The sequence below is a fragment of the Nilaparvata lugens genome, chromosome 10 (assembly GCF_014356525.2).
Source record: "Nilaparvata lugens isolate BPH chromosome 10, ASM1435652v1, whole genome shotgun sequence".
Lineage (NCBI taxonomy): Eukaryota > Metazoa > Arthropoda > Insecta > Hemiptera > Delphacidae > Nilaparvata > Nilaparvata lugens.
The window spans coordinates 20,193,316-20,213,870 of NC_052513.1; the positions used below are offsets into that span (position 1 = coordinate 20,193,316).

At 37.3% G+C, this 20,555-nt stretch overlaps 1 protein-coding gene across 2 annotated transcripts in view; it reads left to right on the forward strand.

The window, feature by feature from the left end:
• LOC111048437 (clustered mitochondria protein homolog) overlaps nucleotides 1-20,555 on the forward strand; it is a 77,674-nt gene that overhangs the window by 43,982 nt on the left and 13,137 nt on the right. For both annotated transcript variants that reach the window (XM_039436518.1, XM_039436519.1), the window contains exons 11-18: nucleotides 677-963; nucleotides 2,379-2,511; nucleotides 5,940-6,092; nucleotides 8,853-9,029; nucleotides 10,573-10,878; nucleotides 12,851-13,065; nucleotides 17,504-17,633; nucleotides 18,835-19,107. In XM_039436518.1, the coding sequence (XP_039292452.1) occupies nucleotides 677-963; nucleotides 2,379-2,511; nucleotides 5,940-6,092; nucleotides 8,853-9,029; nucleotides 10,573-10,878; nucleotides 12,851-13,065; nucleotides 17,504-17,633; nucleotides 18,835-19,107 (1,674 nt within the window). The remainder of the gene's footprint in view (nucleotides 1-676; nucleotides 964-2,378; nucleotides 2,512-5,939; nucleotides 6,093-8,852; nucleotides 9,030-10,572; nucleotides 10,879-12,850; nucleotides 13,066-17,503; nucleotides 17,634-18,834; nucleotides 19,108-20,555) is intronic.

Below are 20,555 nucleotides of genomic sequence, written 5' to 3' on the forward strand. Positions count from 1 at the left end.
AAAATGGTGTGATGGGGAGAAATGTTGTATGCAATAGGAGTGAAATCATTGTACCCTACTCGGTGAATGGCTGCGATATAGTGCCGGTTGCACAAAGGCCGGTTAAATTTTAATGGTGAACCAATCAGAAAATCATTTTTGTCGAAAAAGCAATCTCTGATTGGCTCTCGTGAAATTAATCACAATTGAAATTTAACCGGCTTTTGTGAAACCGGGCCTTAGCTTTCCAAAAGTTAGTTTGGGTTATACATGTAATATTATGCTTTCTCTGCGCTATTACTATGTATACAAATCTAGATATTACTGAATAATGATTTGATGTAGCTATAGTAATAATAACGTAAATTGGGAAGACAATTCTCTCTCAACTATCATATTTTAATCATGCTAAATTCAAATATTAGTTTTTTACTGTAAAATTGAACCAGTTAATTTAACCGAAACTTCAAGTGACTGATTTCTATTTCTTGTGGGGAGCAGTTTTGGGCAGATGGTTTTCTTCAACTTTTATATTGTTTAACACGGTATGAAAACTTTTAACGGTGTGGAAAGCAATGTGATTGTATTGTACCAGTTGCTTTTTGGATTATTTTGTATTTAATTAGTGGATGACTAAACTTGGAATTTTACCATTTATTTTCGACTGAATTTTTACCTTTTTCGGTATTGTTTTCAGCTAAGCAAAGCCGCCCAACAGTTGAAAATCCTTCCGCACAAAGTGCTCAACGACAAGGACGAAGAGATTGAGCTGTGCTCGAGTGTGGAGTGCAAGGGCATAATTGGCAACGATGGCCGGCACTACATTTTGGACCTGCTTCGTACGTTTCCGCCCGATGTCAACTTTCTGAAACTGGAGGGCGAAGAGCTGAGCAGGGAAGTGCAGGCGCTCGGATTCCCCATTGAACACAAGCACAAGTTGTGCTGTCTCAGGCAGGAGTTGATTGATTCGTTTGTCGAGTCTAGGTCAGTGATTTTTTTAACTATATAAATAAATAATAATACTGAGGGTGATGCCCACATAAGCTCTTAGGTAGGCTTGTACGTGGGTAATGAGTGAGAGGATTGATGATGATGATGATGATGATGATGATAGATGACAACTACGTTTTAGGTAATCGGGACCGACGGCTTATCGTCTCCTCGGAAAGACGGGGTGGCCGTATCTATGTGAATGAGCTGCGGTCAAAAACGTTTTGCCCCGTTCGAGGTTAGGGTTGTCGGGTTCTCTTGATTATTAGACCAGCGCGTTATCACTTACTCCAACGAGCCACCCAAATATAATTTCCATTTACTTAAATATCCATTTCCTTTCTTGAATACCTTTCATATTTTTGGCTGTGTAGAAGAGATGGCCAGGGCCTTGATGCATAAGAAAATACAAGCTAATATTTTTGTAATTTCCAGTTGACTACTAATATTATTAAATTATTTTTTTATGCAATAGGCCGCAGAAGTATTTAATTCCGCCCTTAATAAAGGCTTCTAATCAAATTTATAAATTTATTTCCAGTTCCAATACAAATAAAACTAATATAGTAGTACTCTTTCTTTTTACTTCAAAACATTTTTTACTTGAAAAAAAAACACAAAACTTCTTGAAATAAAATAACTTGACCTATTTCGTACTATGTGTAACCATATCTAAATTTGGGAGTGGAATAGCACAAGGTATTGAATGATATACTATTGAATGAATGAATAAAATAAAGAAATTATTAAAACTTTCAAAATCAGTATATATTATGGTTAAATTCGATTTATTTCTATCCCTGAAATTAGCCCTCAATATTTCTAATCATTTCTTCGGTCTGCTAGAATCGCCAGGCTCGCGGGCTCGAATCCCGAAATAACGACGCACGAAAACCGAATATTAACGGTTTACAACCAATATATTTATGTTTTTGCCCAATATATACATGAAAATAAGAGTGAAATGATCACAAGAGGTATGATTCATTCATATAACACCCGCCAAAGACAACAACTTGATACCCAACGTACACGATTAACCAAAGTACAGAAGTCCCATTACGTCTTGGGAACAAAGGTCTACAATAGGTTGCCAGAGTCAATAAAATATTATCCAGTCTCTTTGTTCGGAAAATCACTATTTGATCTTCTGCGTGCAAAACCGTTCTATTCTTTGGAGGAGTTTTTCACACATTCCTTATCATAAATTAAGTTTTATGAATATTTTATTGACGTTGCTGATAACTGAATGGTCCGATAACAAAAGAATTAAATCTATCTATTCCGACGATGGCATAGAAGTTTGATCATCTCATCAATTCATCAACGCACTTTTCATTATCCACACACAATAGGAATATGTTATTGTACCATGTAGGTCTATAATTAGTATGATTGATTGTTTGCAGATACATGATGTTCATAAAGTTTGCGGCCTATCACTTGCAACAGCTGGGTGCCAAGAAGCAGAAGGGTGGTGCAGCAGTGGATGGGGCACCAGACAAAGAGTCGGCTTCCAAGGTCAAGGCCATTGACAATAAGGTGAGCACTTTATGAAATGGTACACAATATTTTTAGAATTAGGTTATGATGAATTTGGATGCACGTATGGGCAAGTGCAGTGAGAGGATTGATGATGATGATGATGATGATGATGATAGATGACAACTACGTTTTAGGTAATCGGGACCGACGGCTTATCGTCTCCTCGGAAAGACGGGGTGGCCGTATCTATGTGAATGAGCTGCGGTCAAAAACGTTTTGCCCCGTTCGAGGTTAGGGTTGTCGGGTTCTCTTGATTATTAGACCAGCGCGTTATCACTTACTCCAACGAGCCACCCAAATATAATTTCCATTTACTTAAATATCCATTTCCTTTCTTGAATACCTTTCATATTTTTGGCTGTGTAGAAGAGATGGCCAGGGCCTTGATGCATAAGAAAATACAAGCTAATATTTTTGTAATTTCCAGTTGACTACTAATATTATTAAATTATTTTTTTATGCAATAGGCCGCAGAAGTATTTAATTCCGCCCTTAATAAAGGCTTCTAATCAAATTTATAAATTTATTTCCAGTTCCAATACAAATAAAACTAATATAGTAGTACTCTTTCTTTTTACTTCAAAACATTTTTTACTTGAAAAAAAAACACAAAACTTCTTGAAATAAAATAACTTGACCTATTTCGTACTATGTGTAACCATATCTAAATTTGGGAGTGGAATAGCACAAGGTATTGAATGATATACTATTGAATGAATGAATAAAATAAAGAAATTATTAAAACTTTCAAAATCAGTATATATTATGGTTAAATTCGATTTATTTCTATCCCTGAAATTAGCCCTCAATATTTCTAATCATTTCTTCGGTCTGCTAGAATCGCCAGGCTCGCGGGCTCGAATCCCGAAATAACGACGCACGAAAACCGAATATTAACGGTTTACAACCAATATATTTATGTTTTTGCCCAATATATACATGAAAATAAGAGTGAAATGATCACAAGAGGTATGATTCATTCATATAACACCCGCCAAAGACAACAACTTGATACCCAACGTACACGATTAACCAAAGTACAGAAGTCCCATTACGTCTTGGGAACAAAGGTCTACAATAGGCTGCCAGAGTCAATAAAATATTATCCAGTCTCTTTGTTCGGAAAATCACTATTTGATCTTCTGCGTGCAAAACCGTTCTATTCTTTGGAGGAGTTTTTCACACATTCCTTATCATAAATTAAGTTTTATGAATATTTTATTGACGTTGCTGATAACTGAATGGTCCGATAACAAAATAATTAAATCTATCCATTTCGACGATGGCATAGAAGTTTGATCATCTCATCAATTCATCAACGCACTTTTCATTATCCACACACAATAAGAATATGTTATTGTACCATGTAGGTCTATAATTAGTATGATTGATTGTTTGCAGATACATGATGTTCATAAAGTTTGCGGCCTATCACTTGCAACAGCTGGGTGCCAAGAAGCAGAAGGGTGGTGCAGCAGTGGATGGGGCACCAGACAAAGAGTCGGCTTCCAAGGTCAAGGCCATTGACAATAAGGTGAGCACTTTATGAAATGGTACACAATATTTTTAGAATTAGGTTATGATGAATTTGGATGCACGTATGGGCAAGTGCACTGAGCGCGCAGATGAGAAACGAAATCTGGAAAGAGTCATAGAAGCACGCTGGGACTTGAGTGAGGTTGACGTTAGACAAGGATAGCAATATCATTGCTAATCAAACACTGCCATCATAACTTGGACCTCTCTATAGTTTAAAATGGCACTTATTGATTCTAATGGACCATTAATTTTCTGTAGTGTTGTCCCCACGTTATAATGGCAGTGGAGTAAGATAGCAGAACAACGTTGCCGATCCTCTGTCTTGTCAATTCCTTCTATGTAGTCTAACTGATACAGTTTTATTGATGTAATAACGGTTCTTTCTCGTTTAAAATAATCAATTGTATTTTATTAAGCAAGAAATTATGTTTTTCAATAATTTTCGTAATTAAGATGAAATATTCTATTGATGAATTATCAATTCTACATTGTTGAAAGACGATCTGGCAACAGAGCAAAGCGAGAAAGAGATAGCGCTATCCGCTTTGTTGAATGATAGACAAGGATAGCAATACCATTGCTAATCAAACACTGCCATTATAACGTGGACATTACTATAGCTTGTAGCTGCTCACACTGAACGCCACCAGCAAGTGCACGCATTCAGTGTGAGTGCTTCTATGGCTCTTTCTAAGTTTTGTTTCTCATCTGCGCGCTTTGTCATGTGTAATATCATGTGGACTTGCAAATAATGTGCATCCAATGTGATCCAATGTAACGCTTTGGAAGAATTGTATGAATGATGTATGTTCAATAAATTACTGTTGTATGGATTAGAATTGGAACCGTTTTGGGCGTAAGCCTGTAGTACTCTTCTGAAAGTTGTGTAATTCTGAATTATGAAATAATTAAATACAGTTGTGTGACCTGATGTTATAAGTAGTTGCTATATTGTGCAATAATATTCCACGTCTATGGGCTGATTTATTTCATTTAAAATCCTGTGGAATTGCCGGTTTTAATTTGTTAGCATTTGAATAATCCTTTCTTCAAGTTAAAATATGACTAACTAGAGAAGAATTAAATTCATTTAATTGAGTTGAGTGTCAGCTGTTACTTTTATAATGGTCTAGAAGAGATACATTTTCCCCTTTTTTGATGATATCATGTTGTCAGGTTCCTTTTATATTATACAAAAATTCCTGAATGGCATAAATAAATAACATTTTATTGCCATGGAACAATCAAGTTATAAGCAACGTCAATACACATCACAGAGTAGTCATAAGACATAAAGTAAACAAAAAACATACAGTAAATTAATACATAAATAGGATCCAATATGTTCAATTGTTGGTAAATTCACTTGAGCAATAATATGGCCTTAGAACTAGCTAGTCATATTATAACTCTTTCTTAAACTTATTCGCATTTACATGATTTTCTATTTCCACTGGCAGGTGATTATAAAGTCTAAGCCCTAAAGTGAGATATACATTCATTGACATAGATAGCCTTTGATAGGGGATATCCAGATGCTCTCTACTTCTAGTGTTGTGCGTGTGGATATTACCTCGTTTCTTCAAACTATTCATTTCCATAATATGCTACTTATACTTCATATGCAACTATGCATATAAGTTGATTTGAAGTAGTATTCTTATTCAGTCTTATTCTAAGTAGGAGTATTTTTCTTAATACGTCTTTTATCATTTATCGTCATTATACATATTATTTATCGTCAATCTATCCTTCATTTTTTGTCAATAATTCGGTTGACTGACAGTTTTGGGCTGTGCCTGTTAGTCCTCCCCCAATCATTCTAATGAATAAATGTGTATCTTGAATTATTAAATTGATAATTATGAATAATTTATGCATTTCAGGCGAGCTCGTCGAAAGAAGAAGTTGAAAAGGTGGCCGAAGAGAACCCAATGGAGGCGGATGAGGCGAAGAAGATAGTGGAAAGCATAACTGACTCGATCACTAGCGGCGAAAAGCAGGAGCTAGAAGAGAGCACCAAGGAGATTGTCAGAAAGGTATGTTTGTACAAATGTAATTTATTTATTGGATTGTCAAAAAATGTTTGTTTACACGAATTGATTTAATTTATTTATTAGGAAGCGTTTGGCTTTGTGGTCGCGCTGATAAGCTATCGATAAGGGAAGGGCCATGCCACACGAATCGTTTTTTCGGGCGTTTTCAGACGAGATGGCAGGGCATGAAGATCTCCGATTGACTGATTGGGTTGGCGTTCTGATGATCAGCCGATCGGAGAGCTTCTGCCCTGTCAACTCGAATCAGGAAATGACTGAAAAACGCTTCGTGCGGCTTGGCCCTGAGATAAGCCGAGATCGTGCGCCTGTTACTCCCGTTGTAAGAGTGACCACCTTAAGAGCCGAACTCCTCCAAATATAATTTATGAGTTGAAAAATGGCTTCCCGGTGGTTTGGAACCCACCTAAAGCTGTAGGTCCATTCATGTCTTATTATTATCAGTTCATTATTCACGCATAAGCCTGATACTCATGTGGACATCATCTTCAGAAAAAAATGAGAGTACAGTATAAACTTACTTTATCGGTCAATCCTTCCGGTATTTATAGGCTTTCGCTACTTCTGATTCCTCTTTTTCTTCTGTTTCCTCATTCTTCTCCTGTCTTCCTATTATTTCTTTTATTGACGGGTTAGTCAAAAATAGTTTTTTCGCCCCACTTGGATGTAATGAGCTGGTTTTCGTGCGTCATATGGAGGCCGAAAATGATTGTTTTCTGACCAGGCCGGTAAAAGTTTTACGGCCCTAGGGCTGTAAAATAACCTTGAAGTCAGCTGATTCTGATTTGATGTGAACGTGTTTACAATATGGTTTATGAAACGGAATCAGTTTATGCTTCTAGAATTGAATAAAGTTTTTGCAATAAGATACTATCATTTTATTTGGATGAATAAAATACAGATAAGATATATATATATATATATATATATTATAAACTATTCAAATTCGATTTTCAGAGTATAATACAATCTAACCTGAAACCTCTTAGTACAGCGTTTATCACGGAACATGGTGGATAAACGGAATCATTTTATGCTTCTAGAATTCAATAAAGTATTCTGTAATAATATACTATCATTTTATTTGGATGAATAAAATACAGATAAGATATATATTATAAACTATTCAAATAATTCGATTTTCAGAGTAGGATAGAACTTCTAACCTAAGCCTGTTGTTCCTACCCAATCATATTATTTTATATGATTTGTAATATTGTATCCACGAATAAATAAATAAATAAATAAACTTCCGTTGACATTCAGATTGGCCAAATTTCAAGTGTGCTAAAACAGCTGATCAAAAACTTTTCATTATTTGTGTTTATCATTCAATAATTAAAACATTTATAATAATATCATCTTATTGTCATTTGGAAGAATAAAAAGTATAAACTCAACCTCTTACATAATTGAACATAATCTTTTAGGTTATTTAGACAAATCAGAATAAAAAATAATACTTGGATAATTTCTTGATATTCAGATTACCTCAGATTTGCTAGAGCTATGACCTTCCACTTTTGCTTTCGGAAGTGCTTATAATAGACAATTATTCTCATATATATATATATTGTTTATTTTTCTGTGTGGCGGAAAATAACGTTCTCACTATGGGCAAAAATGTTTTCCGGCTCTCAATCTTTTCTTGTCTACGGCCTCGGACTTGAAAACCGATTTCGAGCCAGAAAAGTCTCATTTTCGGCCCTAGGTGCGAAATATACTATAACGGCATGGGGTGAAATCCGATTTTGTGATGCAAGGGCTAACTGTAGTTTACGCTTCCTCTAACCTCGTTTAGCTCCTGGTGAAACCCGGCCTTATTCCTATTCTTCTCCTGTCTAATTCTCTTTTTCTTAATATTGTTCTAATGGGACTGACTGTTCATACACCCTCGGCCGCCGGACTGTGTGAGAATAGTCCAATTAGAACTTATAGTATTATCAATATTATAATGTAATATTCTCACAGTACCGGACAAATTTACTGATACTCATGTATGGGAATCCAGCTTAACTCTTTTATAGATATGGCATTTGTTTCTTAGTAAATATTTGAATGAAAAAGACTAAGAAATTGTCAATCTTTTTCATTCAATATGAATAATAACCACAATATCAACTTCTCAACTGCACAAAAAAAAATTAATTTACTTTTTGCTTGAAAAATATTAAATGCTTTTTACTTCTGAAGAAGAGACTTGTCAGCCTCAGAGGCTGTGCTGTAACATAGTTATTTCCAAGCGTTTGGTCATGGGAGAAAATATGAATTTTTTGACTTAGTCATTAGTCTTAGTCATTAGCTTTCTTTCTCTTTTTGTTCGTTGTACGGAACTGTAACGAGTGCGCCGCGCTCCTGCAGTATGTGGCACGTCAAGATAAGTTTCTTGATTGGCTGACAATAGAACTGTATTAATTTAACTAGCAGGTAACCCATGCCCCCCCCAAGGGTCTAATTGAAAACTTGACAGACTGAAATCTTGAAGAATTGAAAATAGGCCTATAACCATCCCCATTAAATTAAAAATCTATATGCAAAATTACAGGTTAATCAGTTGAGTAGTTGAGACGTGACGACGTGCATTCGTGAATTTCATATTCCCTTAGTGTATAAGCCAGTTCTTTCCTTTATTATATTATAGATGGATTGTGTTTATACCTATTTTTCAAATGTGTTGACTTAATTCCTGTGATTTCTTGGTTGGCTGACTATAAAACTTTATTAATTTGATATATTTAATTTCAGGCGGCATCAGCTGTGGGCTCGCTGAAGGACACAGAGTTTGACGTGCGCTTCAACCCGGACGTGTTCAGCCCGGGCGTGAGGCATGCCCCGCCCACAGACTGCCCCAACATCAACAAGCAACGCCAGCTGGTCAAGGATGCCGCCGACTTCCTTGTCACCACGCAGATTCCCACTTTTGTGAGTAATGAATAGCTATGGTGGTTATGGCAGTGTTCACACATGGCGGAAATGAGAACCATTGAAATAGTTGAATAATTCTTCTGATTATACAGTTTATATGGTTCTGACTTATTTTAATAACCCTGCACTTTGTTGACCGAGCGAACTGAGGTCTAAGATTCAAGTCGACGGTTTTGCATTTCTCTTTATGTTTATATGTTGTGCATTTACGGCGAAATGCGGTAATAGATTTTCATGAAATATAACTGGTATGTTCCTTTTTAAATTGCGCGTCGACGTATATACAAGGTTTTTGGAAATTTTGCATTTCAAGGATAATATAAAAGGAAAAGGAGTCTCCTTCATACACCAATATTAGAGTAAAAATCAGACTATAGAATTATTCATCATAAACCAGCTGTCGAGTGGATTATAAATTGCATGCAATGAATATCTCTTAACTTGGTAAAAAATCAGCTGTCGTGTGGACTATTAATTGCATTCAATGAGGCATGCAATTGATAACTCGGAATAGCATAGTATTTTCTCCCGACTTTTCTCTGCTTTCAACTCGGTAAGCTTTTAATTATAGTAGCATAGTATGTTGTTTACAACAAATTATTAGCATTGTCGGTACATCAACCCAGACAACCATTGGTTTTTTGTTGTTGGTTATCCATCTTGTTTTCACTATTATTATTACTATTAAATTTTGTAAAACTTTAAAGTGAAAAAACACTCACATTCTTTGATGTGGCGACGTCCGTTTCGTGCTGGTATTGCACATTTTCAAGCCAAACTAGTTCTTACACACCAATATCTCGCCGACTTGACAGAACAGGACATAGTTTACTCTGATGAACAGTATTAGAGGAGACTGTGGTTTATAACTGCGTGAGGTTTACTGTTCACAGAACTACTGGTATATTCATTGAAAACGTTGCTCTATTGTAAATTATTATTATTATTATTAAGTAGTTAAGCCAGTAAAATTGTAATCTGCACAGATATAGAAATCTAATCCCTTGTCAGAACATATACTATGATTGGAACAATATAGAGAATAATATAGATGGTTCAGTGACGAGATATTGCTGCAGCCTTTTATTACAAATAGTAATTGACAGAAATAAATAAATTCAATCCTTTAGCAGAACATATACTGTAATTGTTAAGGTGCGTACAGACTTTCGCTCTGCTCCACAACCGAACGTCACTCCAGCAGAGCGATTGATGATCGACCGGGGAGCAAGAGTGGTTCAACCGGGGAACGCGAGAAGATCTAACATCTTCCGTAACGTTCATGATGGGTGCGGGGGCGGAGCGACTGTGGTTCGATGGAGGAACGAGGGCGGTACGAGGGTGGAGCGTGTTGGAAGCGCGTGTATGTGTACGCAGCTTAACAATAGAGAGTTCAGTGACGAGATTAAGCTTGAAAATGCAGCAGCCTTTTCTTCACAAACAAATATGATTCCACGAGTTCCACGTTATATCGGTTGAACTCTGGCTGCTATGACATAAATATTTCATGTTTTTGACAATGAATTCATTTGTTTTGTAGATCCGCGAATGCTTGGACCACTCGTCAGCTCCAATGGACGGTCTCACGTTGTCGGAGGGTATGCACACACGAGGCATCAACATGCGCTACCTGGGCAAGATTGCCGACATGTTGGCCAAGATGAAGCAGCTGGAGTATCTGTTGAGTATAGCTGTTGCCGAGTTGTTGACACGGGCTGCCAAGCATATCTTCACCAGCTACATGCAGTCCACTGAGCTCATGAGTCTCTCAGCCGCCATCAGTCACTTCTTGAACTGTTTCCTCAGCACCTGTCAGATGCCGCATCCTCAGCAGACTGCTGATGAGGTGAGAGTTTATTAATTTATAGGTCAAGGTCATCTGTTGACCAGCTATAGCGAGTTCCATGTTTTAATGGCAGTGGAGAAAGATAGGAGAACAGCGTTTGAGACGAACCTCAATCAATTTATGAAAGCGGCGAGAACAAAACATTTTCAGAATCTTCCATAGAAAACTGACGTTTTTCAAATGACTAACACTCCATTGTTCAAAGTCAAAATAGTTATTTGTGCAACTAGTGCGCAAAGTGACAGTTTGCTGCACCGAAAGAAACGGAATAATGGTTTCTTGAGTGCAGCAAACGAGCTTTGCGCACGTATTTCACATTAAATTTTTCCTACAGTTACCATTGACTATGAAAAGTGGGTAATTATGGGTGAAATTCCCTGAAATCCATCAAATGTTTTTCTGTGTCATTTTATTATTAATAAAAACCTCAATTTATTTAAAATTGGATAATAATAGTTAAATTATAATGATTAGTAATTCAATTGAAAATTTATCTGACTGCTTGAAGGGGGTTTATCTTATGTAAGCCTTGAAATGACTATAATCAAGGCACATAATAAATAGGCAACGCTGTTCTCCACTGCCATTATAACGTGGACCTCACTATACCACAGTCAGTGTTACCAACTTAATTTTAATTTTCCTGCACTGGTGCTCCATATAACCTATTAACTATTTTGCGTTGTCATGCTGCAAATGTGGAGTACGCAAAGTAATACTTTGCGCACTAGAGCGGAAAAGTGATTCTTTGCGGCCTGCAATCAGTGCAGAAATGGTCACTTTTCAAGGTATCTGTAGGAAAAAATAATTTATTGCCAGAAGTATTTTTCTTGGAATATGTTTTGTTTAATCTAGCTTCCCGTCACCACAGTCGATTTACTAGGGAATCGTCATATGCAATTTGACTTACCTATTTACGGATAATAATATAATAATGGTAAAGATGGTGTCTATTTACAGGGATCATAGTGAAAGCTATGAAATGAGGTTAAGTGTGTGAGAGTGGTGCTAGATTTTAATTTCGGGATAAGGTTATCGAATATGGTGTGGGATAAGAATATAAGCATGGGGGTTTACAGTTATATTTTGAAAAATCAAACCAAGATCACTAGTATCCTCTTAGTAATGATTTTAATTTAAATTTTAATTTTCTATGATTATTCAATATTCAAGTAGCCCCGTTAAAATGGTTTAATACAAATAACAATACTTTATTTGCTATACAGAAAATACACTTCCAAAATAAGAATATACAGATTGAATGAAAAAGACTGAGAAATTGTCAAAAACCACTTATTTATTGATAATTAGAAAGACCGGTTTCGGTTATTACACCATTGTCAATCTCGGATAAACTAAAACTAAATACAAGAGCAGAATCTGAGATTCACAATGGTGTAATAACCGAAACCGGTCTTTCTAATTATCAATAAATAAGTGGTTTTTGACAATTTCTCAGTCTTTTTCATTCAATATGAATAATTACCACAATATCAACTTCTCAACTACACAAAAAGTGAAAATATACAGATTGAATGAGTCTCACGTCGTCCATACTCGATTACTGAAGTTTGAATTTTTTAATGCAATTAATTAAATTTGTGTGAGTTTTAAGCCCATATTACATTAGGCCACCAGGCTGGGTCGCAATTGGTATACCAGAAATCAACCATTATTGGCCGTGTGTAGAGTATAAGGCCAGCTGGGACACCAATACTGGTAAAAAAAGTAAATTCGTATGGCTTTTGTTGGTGGGGAGTCCCTTGCGGGAAGGTCCCACCGCCTGAATATATCATTTAAGCCGTCAATGGGCCTTACGACTGTCATACTTCAGCCGGGACCGACAGTTTAACCAATACTGGTGACCGGACGCCAAAAAATATAGTCTTTCTCTATTGATTGTACTATCATATTATTATTTCTTGTAACCATGTATTGATACGCTAATGTATGATGATCTGTTTGTGTTTAGCCGCAAAGCAAGACCTCGAAACGCCGTAACAAGCGCAAAGGCCGCATGAATCCTCTGTCGGCTGCAGACAGCACAGAATGGATGAGCCTCACACCCAAGTCGCTCTTCAGCCAGCTCAAATCGGAGCTGAAGGCCTACTATGACTGGGACCTCACCACCGACTCTATAGACGCCACTGTTGAGATGTACTCGCTGCAGAAGATATCGCTGCTCAGGTAACTATACTCCACAATTTTTAACTGTATTATTTCACCGTAAATAGGTAAAATAATAATAAGTTTTTCGCCACACTGCACAGAAAGCAGCTGTTTTCCAGTCCCTACGTAAATCTGAAAGGCATTGTTTGCAGACGACTCTCGTTTGACGTCAGAACAGAGTACACTTTCCGGCCGCTAAATTTCAAGTGTGCTAAAACAGCTGATAAAAAACTTTTCATTATTTGAGTTTATTATTCAATAATTAAAACATTTATAATAATATCATCTTATGGTCATTTGAAAGAATAAAAAAGAATAAACTCAACCTCCCACATAATTGAACATAATCTTTTAGGTTATTTAGACAAATCAGAATAAAAAATAAAAATACTTGGACAATTTCCTGATATTCAGATTACCTCAGATTTGCTAGAGCTATGACCTTCCACTTTTGCTTTCGGAAGTGCTTAATAAACAATACTTATTCTCATATTCTCGTAATTGTTTATTTTTCTATGTGGCGAAAAATAGCGTTCGCACCACGGGCAAAAATGTTTTTCCGGATCTCAATCTTTTCTAGTCCTCGGCCTACGGCCTCGGACTTGAAAACCGATTTCGGGCCGGAAAAGTCTCATTTTCTCGACCCTAGGTGCGAAATATACTATATTACTTTCCTTGCCCTATAACCGTAGGTAAGAAAAGTATTGCTTTCCGAAAAAGAATAAGGTAACCCAATTTCTAAATTTCTATACGTTTCAAGGTCCCCTTGAGTCCAAAAAAGTGGTTTTTGGGTATTGGTCTGTATGTGTGCGTGTGTGTGTATGTGTGTCTGTGTACACGATATCCCATCTTCCAATTAACGGAATGACGTGAAATTTGGAACTTAAGGTCCTTCCCCTATAAGAATCCGACACGAACAATTTCGATCAAATGCAATTCAAGATGGCGGCTAAAATGGCAAAAATGTTGTCAAAAACAGGTTTTTCTTGCGATTTTCTCGGAAACGGCTCCAACGATGTTGATCAAATTTATTAGAAGGTCCTATTCCACCCTCTAGGTTTCCTAATAATTGCGAAGTATTGCTACAACGCGGACTAGCTACAGTCGGATATGGGTCGGGGTCAGTAGCCGTACTGACAGGTGGAGTTACCGGACCTACACTTCTCCCTCTATCCTGATTCTTTACCCTCTGCTTCTTTCAAGAGATTTTTAATTTCAGGGGAAGAGTGTTTGTCCGTGCCGTTGCTGGCTGATTCGGCCCTCGGCCTTTGGAATACAGGGTGGGTGTTAAGGGAGATTAAGATAACCCTATACAACGAGACGGATCTGACTATCAGATCCCTACCAATAATTCTATTTATAAAGGTAGTACGCAATCTGAACCAACTGCGAATTGACGGCGAGCACGCTGTACCTGCAAGCCCGGGATGTGGTTTTTCTATGGGGTTTAAGGTGAGGGCTATGGAGTAACGGTATGGCGGAACTATGGAGTTGTTAGTGATATTTAAGATATCGTCAAATAGAGCACGGTATAGGGTGTAAGCTATAGAGAGTAGGGTGCAGGGTATGAGGTATAGGGTATAGGGAACAGAGAATCAATAATAAGATTATTATTCTCTACAGCAAATAAATATCTGCTCAATAATCCGCAATCTGAGAATTGCGCTCTAGCTCTCAGCAGGCTGGACCTGCTAGCTAAATACAGTATATCAATTTCAATTATGTGGTAATTAAAATTTAGAGAATAAGGTTTGAGGTGTGGGATTTCTGAGTCGCGAGCCTGCAGCTGCGAAAGGATTTTCAGCAATTCTGAAACTGCTAAACAGGATTCCCGCGCTAATCTGATGACTGCGCGCCGGTTATTAAGGGCCAATCTGTGACTGCCCTTAAGGGTATGGGAATCACTCTCAATCGTCCGAAACGCTTTTAAATTAATAGTCAGTATGTCGACTATTATGAGAGGATAGAAAAGATTTTTCGCAGACACAGTCTGTAAAATAACATCGGGAAGACAACAGTCTGTCGTTGTCAGGGTAAGAAAGGATTTTTCCAGGATTTTCCACAAGGAAAATATCGAGTCAGAGACTCCTAATTCAGGAAAAGATTTCAATAGACTTTTCCAAGTGATTGCCAGTCTAAGGACTACCACAAGATCGATCTCTAATTTGCAACTGAGATCACGGGAAAATTCGTGAATTTTCCACAGGTAAAGCCAGCAAATAATATTTGCTATTAAAGAAGACAGGTTTCTAAGAATTTTAGAAAGGATTCGCGGTTCTGAAAACCCGCGACTAGGACGATCTTGAATCTGAAACTGAGATCAGGAAGGATTTTAACACAGGAAGAATTAAGAGAAAGGATGCCGCAGTCTAGAAACTTCGGCGAGGAAGTCCTCAAGCTGTACCTGAGAGCTAGAAGGATTTTAGAATAGGGAAAGTGAAGAGAAAGAAAGAGAAAGGACGTCGCAGTCTACCAACTTCGACAAGGACGAACTCAAGCTGTACCTGAGTTCTCTAGGAAATGATTGGAATTTTCCTACTTGGAATTACAGCAAGTCAGAAACTGCTAAGAAAAGTTAAAATACTGGGCCACTCTATAGTATGAAAACCAAGCAAGGAAAACTTACTATAAATGATAATAATTTCTCTGCAGGGACAAAAATTAATCGAGAAAACTATTCTCAAAAGGAACAGGGATTTTCCTACAAGAATAAAAATTAATTGAGAAAAACTATTCTTAAAAAGGACAGGGATTTCCCTACAAGAATAAAAATTCAATGGAGAAGAATTACTCTTTAAACTAAAGGCCACCTTACTACAGAGAAGGAAAAATATACGGACTACCAGTCCTGACATACAATTACCTGAATCGGCGTGGATACTGATACGGAGAATAGCGAACCGATTCCCACTTCCCGTATTATAATTAAAAACGTCGTGAAGCGACAGAGTCGAGGCTTATAAATTAAGTACTCAAAAATAATCCGCTATAAGAGCCTAGCTAAATTTCCCACTCAACTATTTGTAGCACAAACTTGAGATCCCTTACAGGTTTCAAAACCAAGGATAACTCGTTCACCCCCAGTGATACGAATTTAGGAAAAATAACCGACAAGAAAGAAAATCCCCCAGGAGAATCCACCTACAAATACAGTCGGCAATTCGACATACAATATTCCATTCACTAAAATACAGAATAGAATATTAACCCTCTAGTACACCACTATTAGGAGCGCCGCTCGGAACGCGGCCGTACACAAACCCGTTCACCGAACAACTGCTTCTCTCCCAGGTCTTCTTGAAGCTGCACCGGGTCGCTGAAATTAGGAGGCCGGGGGAAAAGAGATTGCCGACCAATGGGAGTCTGAAAAGACGATCACGCCACTGGTCATGTGACAGGGTTTGAATCCACTAGTGCTGATGCTAAGGGTGCAGCTAATGATGACAATGATACTAATTGCTACACTAAATCAGGCTGGTAAACAATATTTCTCACCAGAAATTTACAAGAAGAATGATACCGACTCAACTCGGTAGCCGCTTATCGTTCTGATGATACGGCTGCTGCTGCTGCAATACTAAATACGAGAACACTCAGATTGGTAAACAAGATCTGGAAATATCTGGTTAAATGAATCTGATGCTGATGATGACAGCGGTTGACAGCGATGGTGATGATGCACATACACAACCATAAGTCCAACAAAATATATCTGGAAGTCGACCCTATTCTTATTCTAAAATAGAATAAATTCGCTAATTTTACACTAGACGACGGCTCTCCATCCGTCACAAAAATTCACTTTGTGACAAATTTATACCTAAAATAGTCATTGATAAGCTCCATCAACTGCCACTTGAGTCCCATTTTTGAAAAAAATTCAGGAGCTCCGCCTCATCTATGCAAAGTTTGATTTTAGATTACCAATCAACATGCCTCAGATATAATTTAAACAACAAATTGCAAGTGGAAAAGATTGAGCAGGAAAATCTCTACAATTAATGTCCAGTAACATTTTTACCTAAAATTGAAAATAAGCTCGAATTTCGAGAAAATGTGATTATTCAATTCCAAACTGTTGGCAACTGTTGATTCTATTAAATTATTACCTATGAAGATATAGCAGACCTCGTGTGTCTCCAGCGTTATTGTCCTGTCACCAGCTGGCTCAGATCTTCGAATAGTAGACTTGAGATGCGCGTGAACAGTAGCGTCGTCAGGTGATCAATTTTCATAACGGCAAGGAAAGTTGTGTGAGTGCGCCACATTCATTTTAAAACGAATCAATTGTAAACAAATACATGCAGAAAGTATCGGCTTGACTTAGACAAAAAACCGGCTTGAAATTTGGAACATAAACGACCTATACCATGGGATATCTTCTTTTCTCTATGGCATTTCATACAAAGTCAGAATTGAGTAATAGAATTTTATTTTCTTCTAATTTGAATTGCAGGTCGTTCTGTATGAAGACAGGAGTGCAGATTCTGCTGAGAGAGTACACGTTTGATGGCAAAAACAGGCTGTCGTTCTTCGAAGAGGATATCATCAACATTTTCCCTGTTGTCAAACATATCAACCCCAGAGTGAGTAGCCTACACTTCATTCAGATCAAATTTATTCACATTCAATTTTCGATTGAAAACCACATAGGCACAAAAGCCTGCTAAATTTCAATTAATTCCACTAGAACCAGAGAAGGCGTTTTTGAAAAGACGGCTTCTCTGATTGGTTCTTGTGGAATTATTATTGTTGAACAAAAATCCAAATTAAATGCTGTAATTCACCCCGAAGACTTCGGCTTCTGCAAATATTGACAATAGGGTAAACAGCTGGATAGAAAATTCGATGAGCGCTATTGTACAAAAAATTATTTGTCAGCCCGGGAATCGAACCCAGTACCTCCTAATTGCCGGTCAGGAATGCTTACCCTTACAACAAACTGAAAATCTGTGGATAGCAGGGCTCATTTTATACAAAACCATAGCGGCCAGCCAGTCTACAGATGGAAATAAATTGGAAGTTGCATTTGTTGAATTATTATCATTATGAATAATTGTTTTTAAACGAAAGTCCCAATTTAATTCAATTTATTTCAATCTGTAGAAAACAGTCAAAGTCTGATAGACTGTTAGAATAGAATATTTTCTTTACTCAGCACAGTAAATCAGAACATAATACAGTTGAATATCGTCATTAAAACCAATATTGATTTAAGTTATAAATGTGAAGTAAACAAAATACAATCAATTCAACAAATTTAAGTTTTTTGTATAATTGGATAACAGAACTCCTGGCATGACTTATAGAAATTGGAGCGATACATTTAGGGCCGGTTTCCGAGCTCGGGATTTAGGTAAGCTCTACACTTTAAACAGCTGGAGTAAGAAAATTTGCTTTCAAAAACGGGACGTAGTCGTAGTAAATAGTTGCAGCAAAATAAATCTTTATTTTCTCATTTCTATAATTATTGGAAACGTTTTTCCTTGACGAAATGAAACATTCCTAAATAATTCAAAATAGCTGTAACTTTACACTATTTTCTCTTCATTTTATTTAGTGTTAAAGTTTCTAGTTTTTCGAAATATAATTTTAATGTGACTTTAACTATGACTATGACTACGCCCCGTTTCGGAAAACCAATTTTCTGACTCCAGCTGATTAAAGTCTTGAACTTGGCTAAATCCCAAGCTCGGAAACCGGCCCTTAATCTATAAGCAAATGTTTATTCCTTGTTTTATGAGAAATCCAGTATCTAATTTGAGTTTTCTGTTTGTTTTTGTGTAGGCAAGCGACGCGTACAACTTCTACACGACGGGCCAGACAAAGATCTCGCAGGGCTACCTGAAGGAGGGCTACGAACTGATATCGGAGGCACTGAATCTGCTGAACAATGTGTACGGCGCAATGCACCCGGAAATAGCGCAGTGTCTGCGCATGTTGGCCCGCCTCAACTACATAATGGGCGATCATGCCGAGGCGATGGCCTACCAGCAGAAGGCAGTGCTCATGTCCGAGCGGGTCAACGGCATTGATCATCCCTACACTGTCACCGAATATGTGAGTAATACACCCGGTTGCTCGAAAGTATGTTAACTTTCGATCCCGATTAAATGCCACGAGAACCAACCAAAAAGAAGCCTTATTCTTAGAAACCCCTTCTCTGATTGGTTATTGTGAACTTCAATCATGATTATAATTTAACCGGCCTTTGTGCAACCTGGCGCAACATTACGTACTGTAGTAAATCGATATAAATAAAAATCGAGCCAATTTTGGTATTCAATAACTTTTTTATGTGTGCACCGAATTTGATGATTTTTGTTTTAGTTGTGTTCATTATGTTCAGGACCAGGTTTATGGCCTATAAAATTTATAATCCGACTTCAGGACTCTTTCCTACGGTCCTTCAAAGTTGACATGTAATCCTAATGGGAGGAGATTTGTGAGCTGACCACATTTAGAAATAAAAATCTGCTGTTATAATCATTGCGTCATCCAACATCCGTCGGAAGATTTGTTTCCTATTTTCTTTCTACTGATTCACAAAATTTTAATTCTAATATGCACGGGAAAATCAGCAGCAAGGAGATATACCATTCAATTTCCCAGCAAGCTGCATTCAACTATATCTAAAAATAGAAACTGCTGCACAACTAACTGAGCACATAGGAAGTCCATATTGAGATATAAATGTAAATACCGATTGTTGGATCATTTTCATTAAAATATAGTGCATCAGATTAAGCTGAGGCTAAGTACACCTGAGGAGGCGCGGCTTGGTGATACGAAGTATTGATCTTATGGACATTGCCGTATCACACCGTTCCACGCCATGCCCGATTCAGTGTGTGTGAACTCTTCCATTCAAACCCATAAGCAAGAAATACCTGGATGCAAAATGCCGCATCGCGCCTCCTCAGGTGTGCATCCAGCTAAAGTTTGTCATTAGATGCATTAACTATTTGGCGGTACGAAGTTCGCCGGGCCAGCTAGTACACAATATTTACAGTGGTGACCGGAACTTTGGGAACAACTAGGAAATAGAGGAATTTTGGGACCAAGTGTGGGGTCTCTACCTGCGAGGTGATTAGCAAACAATAGTCGGCCCTTTCGACAGGTTCACACGCTTCTGTCACTGAATTAAAACCATACATCCATTTCTAGAAATCAATCAATAATTTTAATTCAACACAATATACATAAAAGAAATCACAATCAAAAATAAATTTCTAATAAAATACAAAAACAGGCTTTATAGTGGGGTTTGATGAAGAGAAAGTAAGGAGGAAGAAATATTTCTGTGTACTGAGTAGATAATCTATTTTTATCACAGGCATCTTCAGAAGGCCTCTTTTCCAACATGTTATTAGATTTAAGTTTCTTGGTCTAATGAAAACTATTATTTTCCTGATCAAGTAGCGGAAATAATATGAGTTGAACGCCTTTGTGTTGAAGAACAATGTCCAACAATGTGTTGGAGACATCTGATTCTACCTGCGAAGACC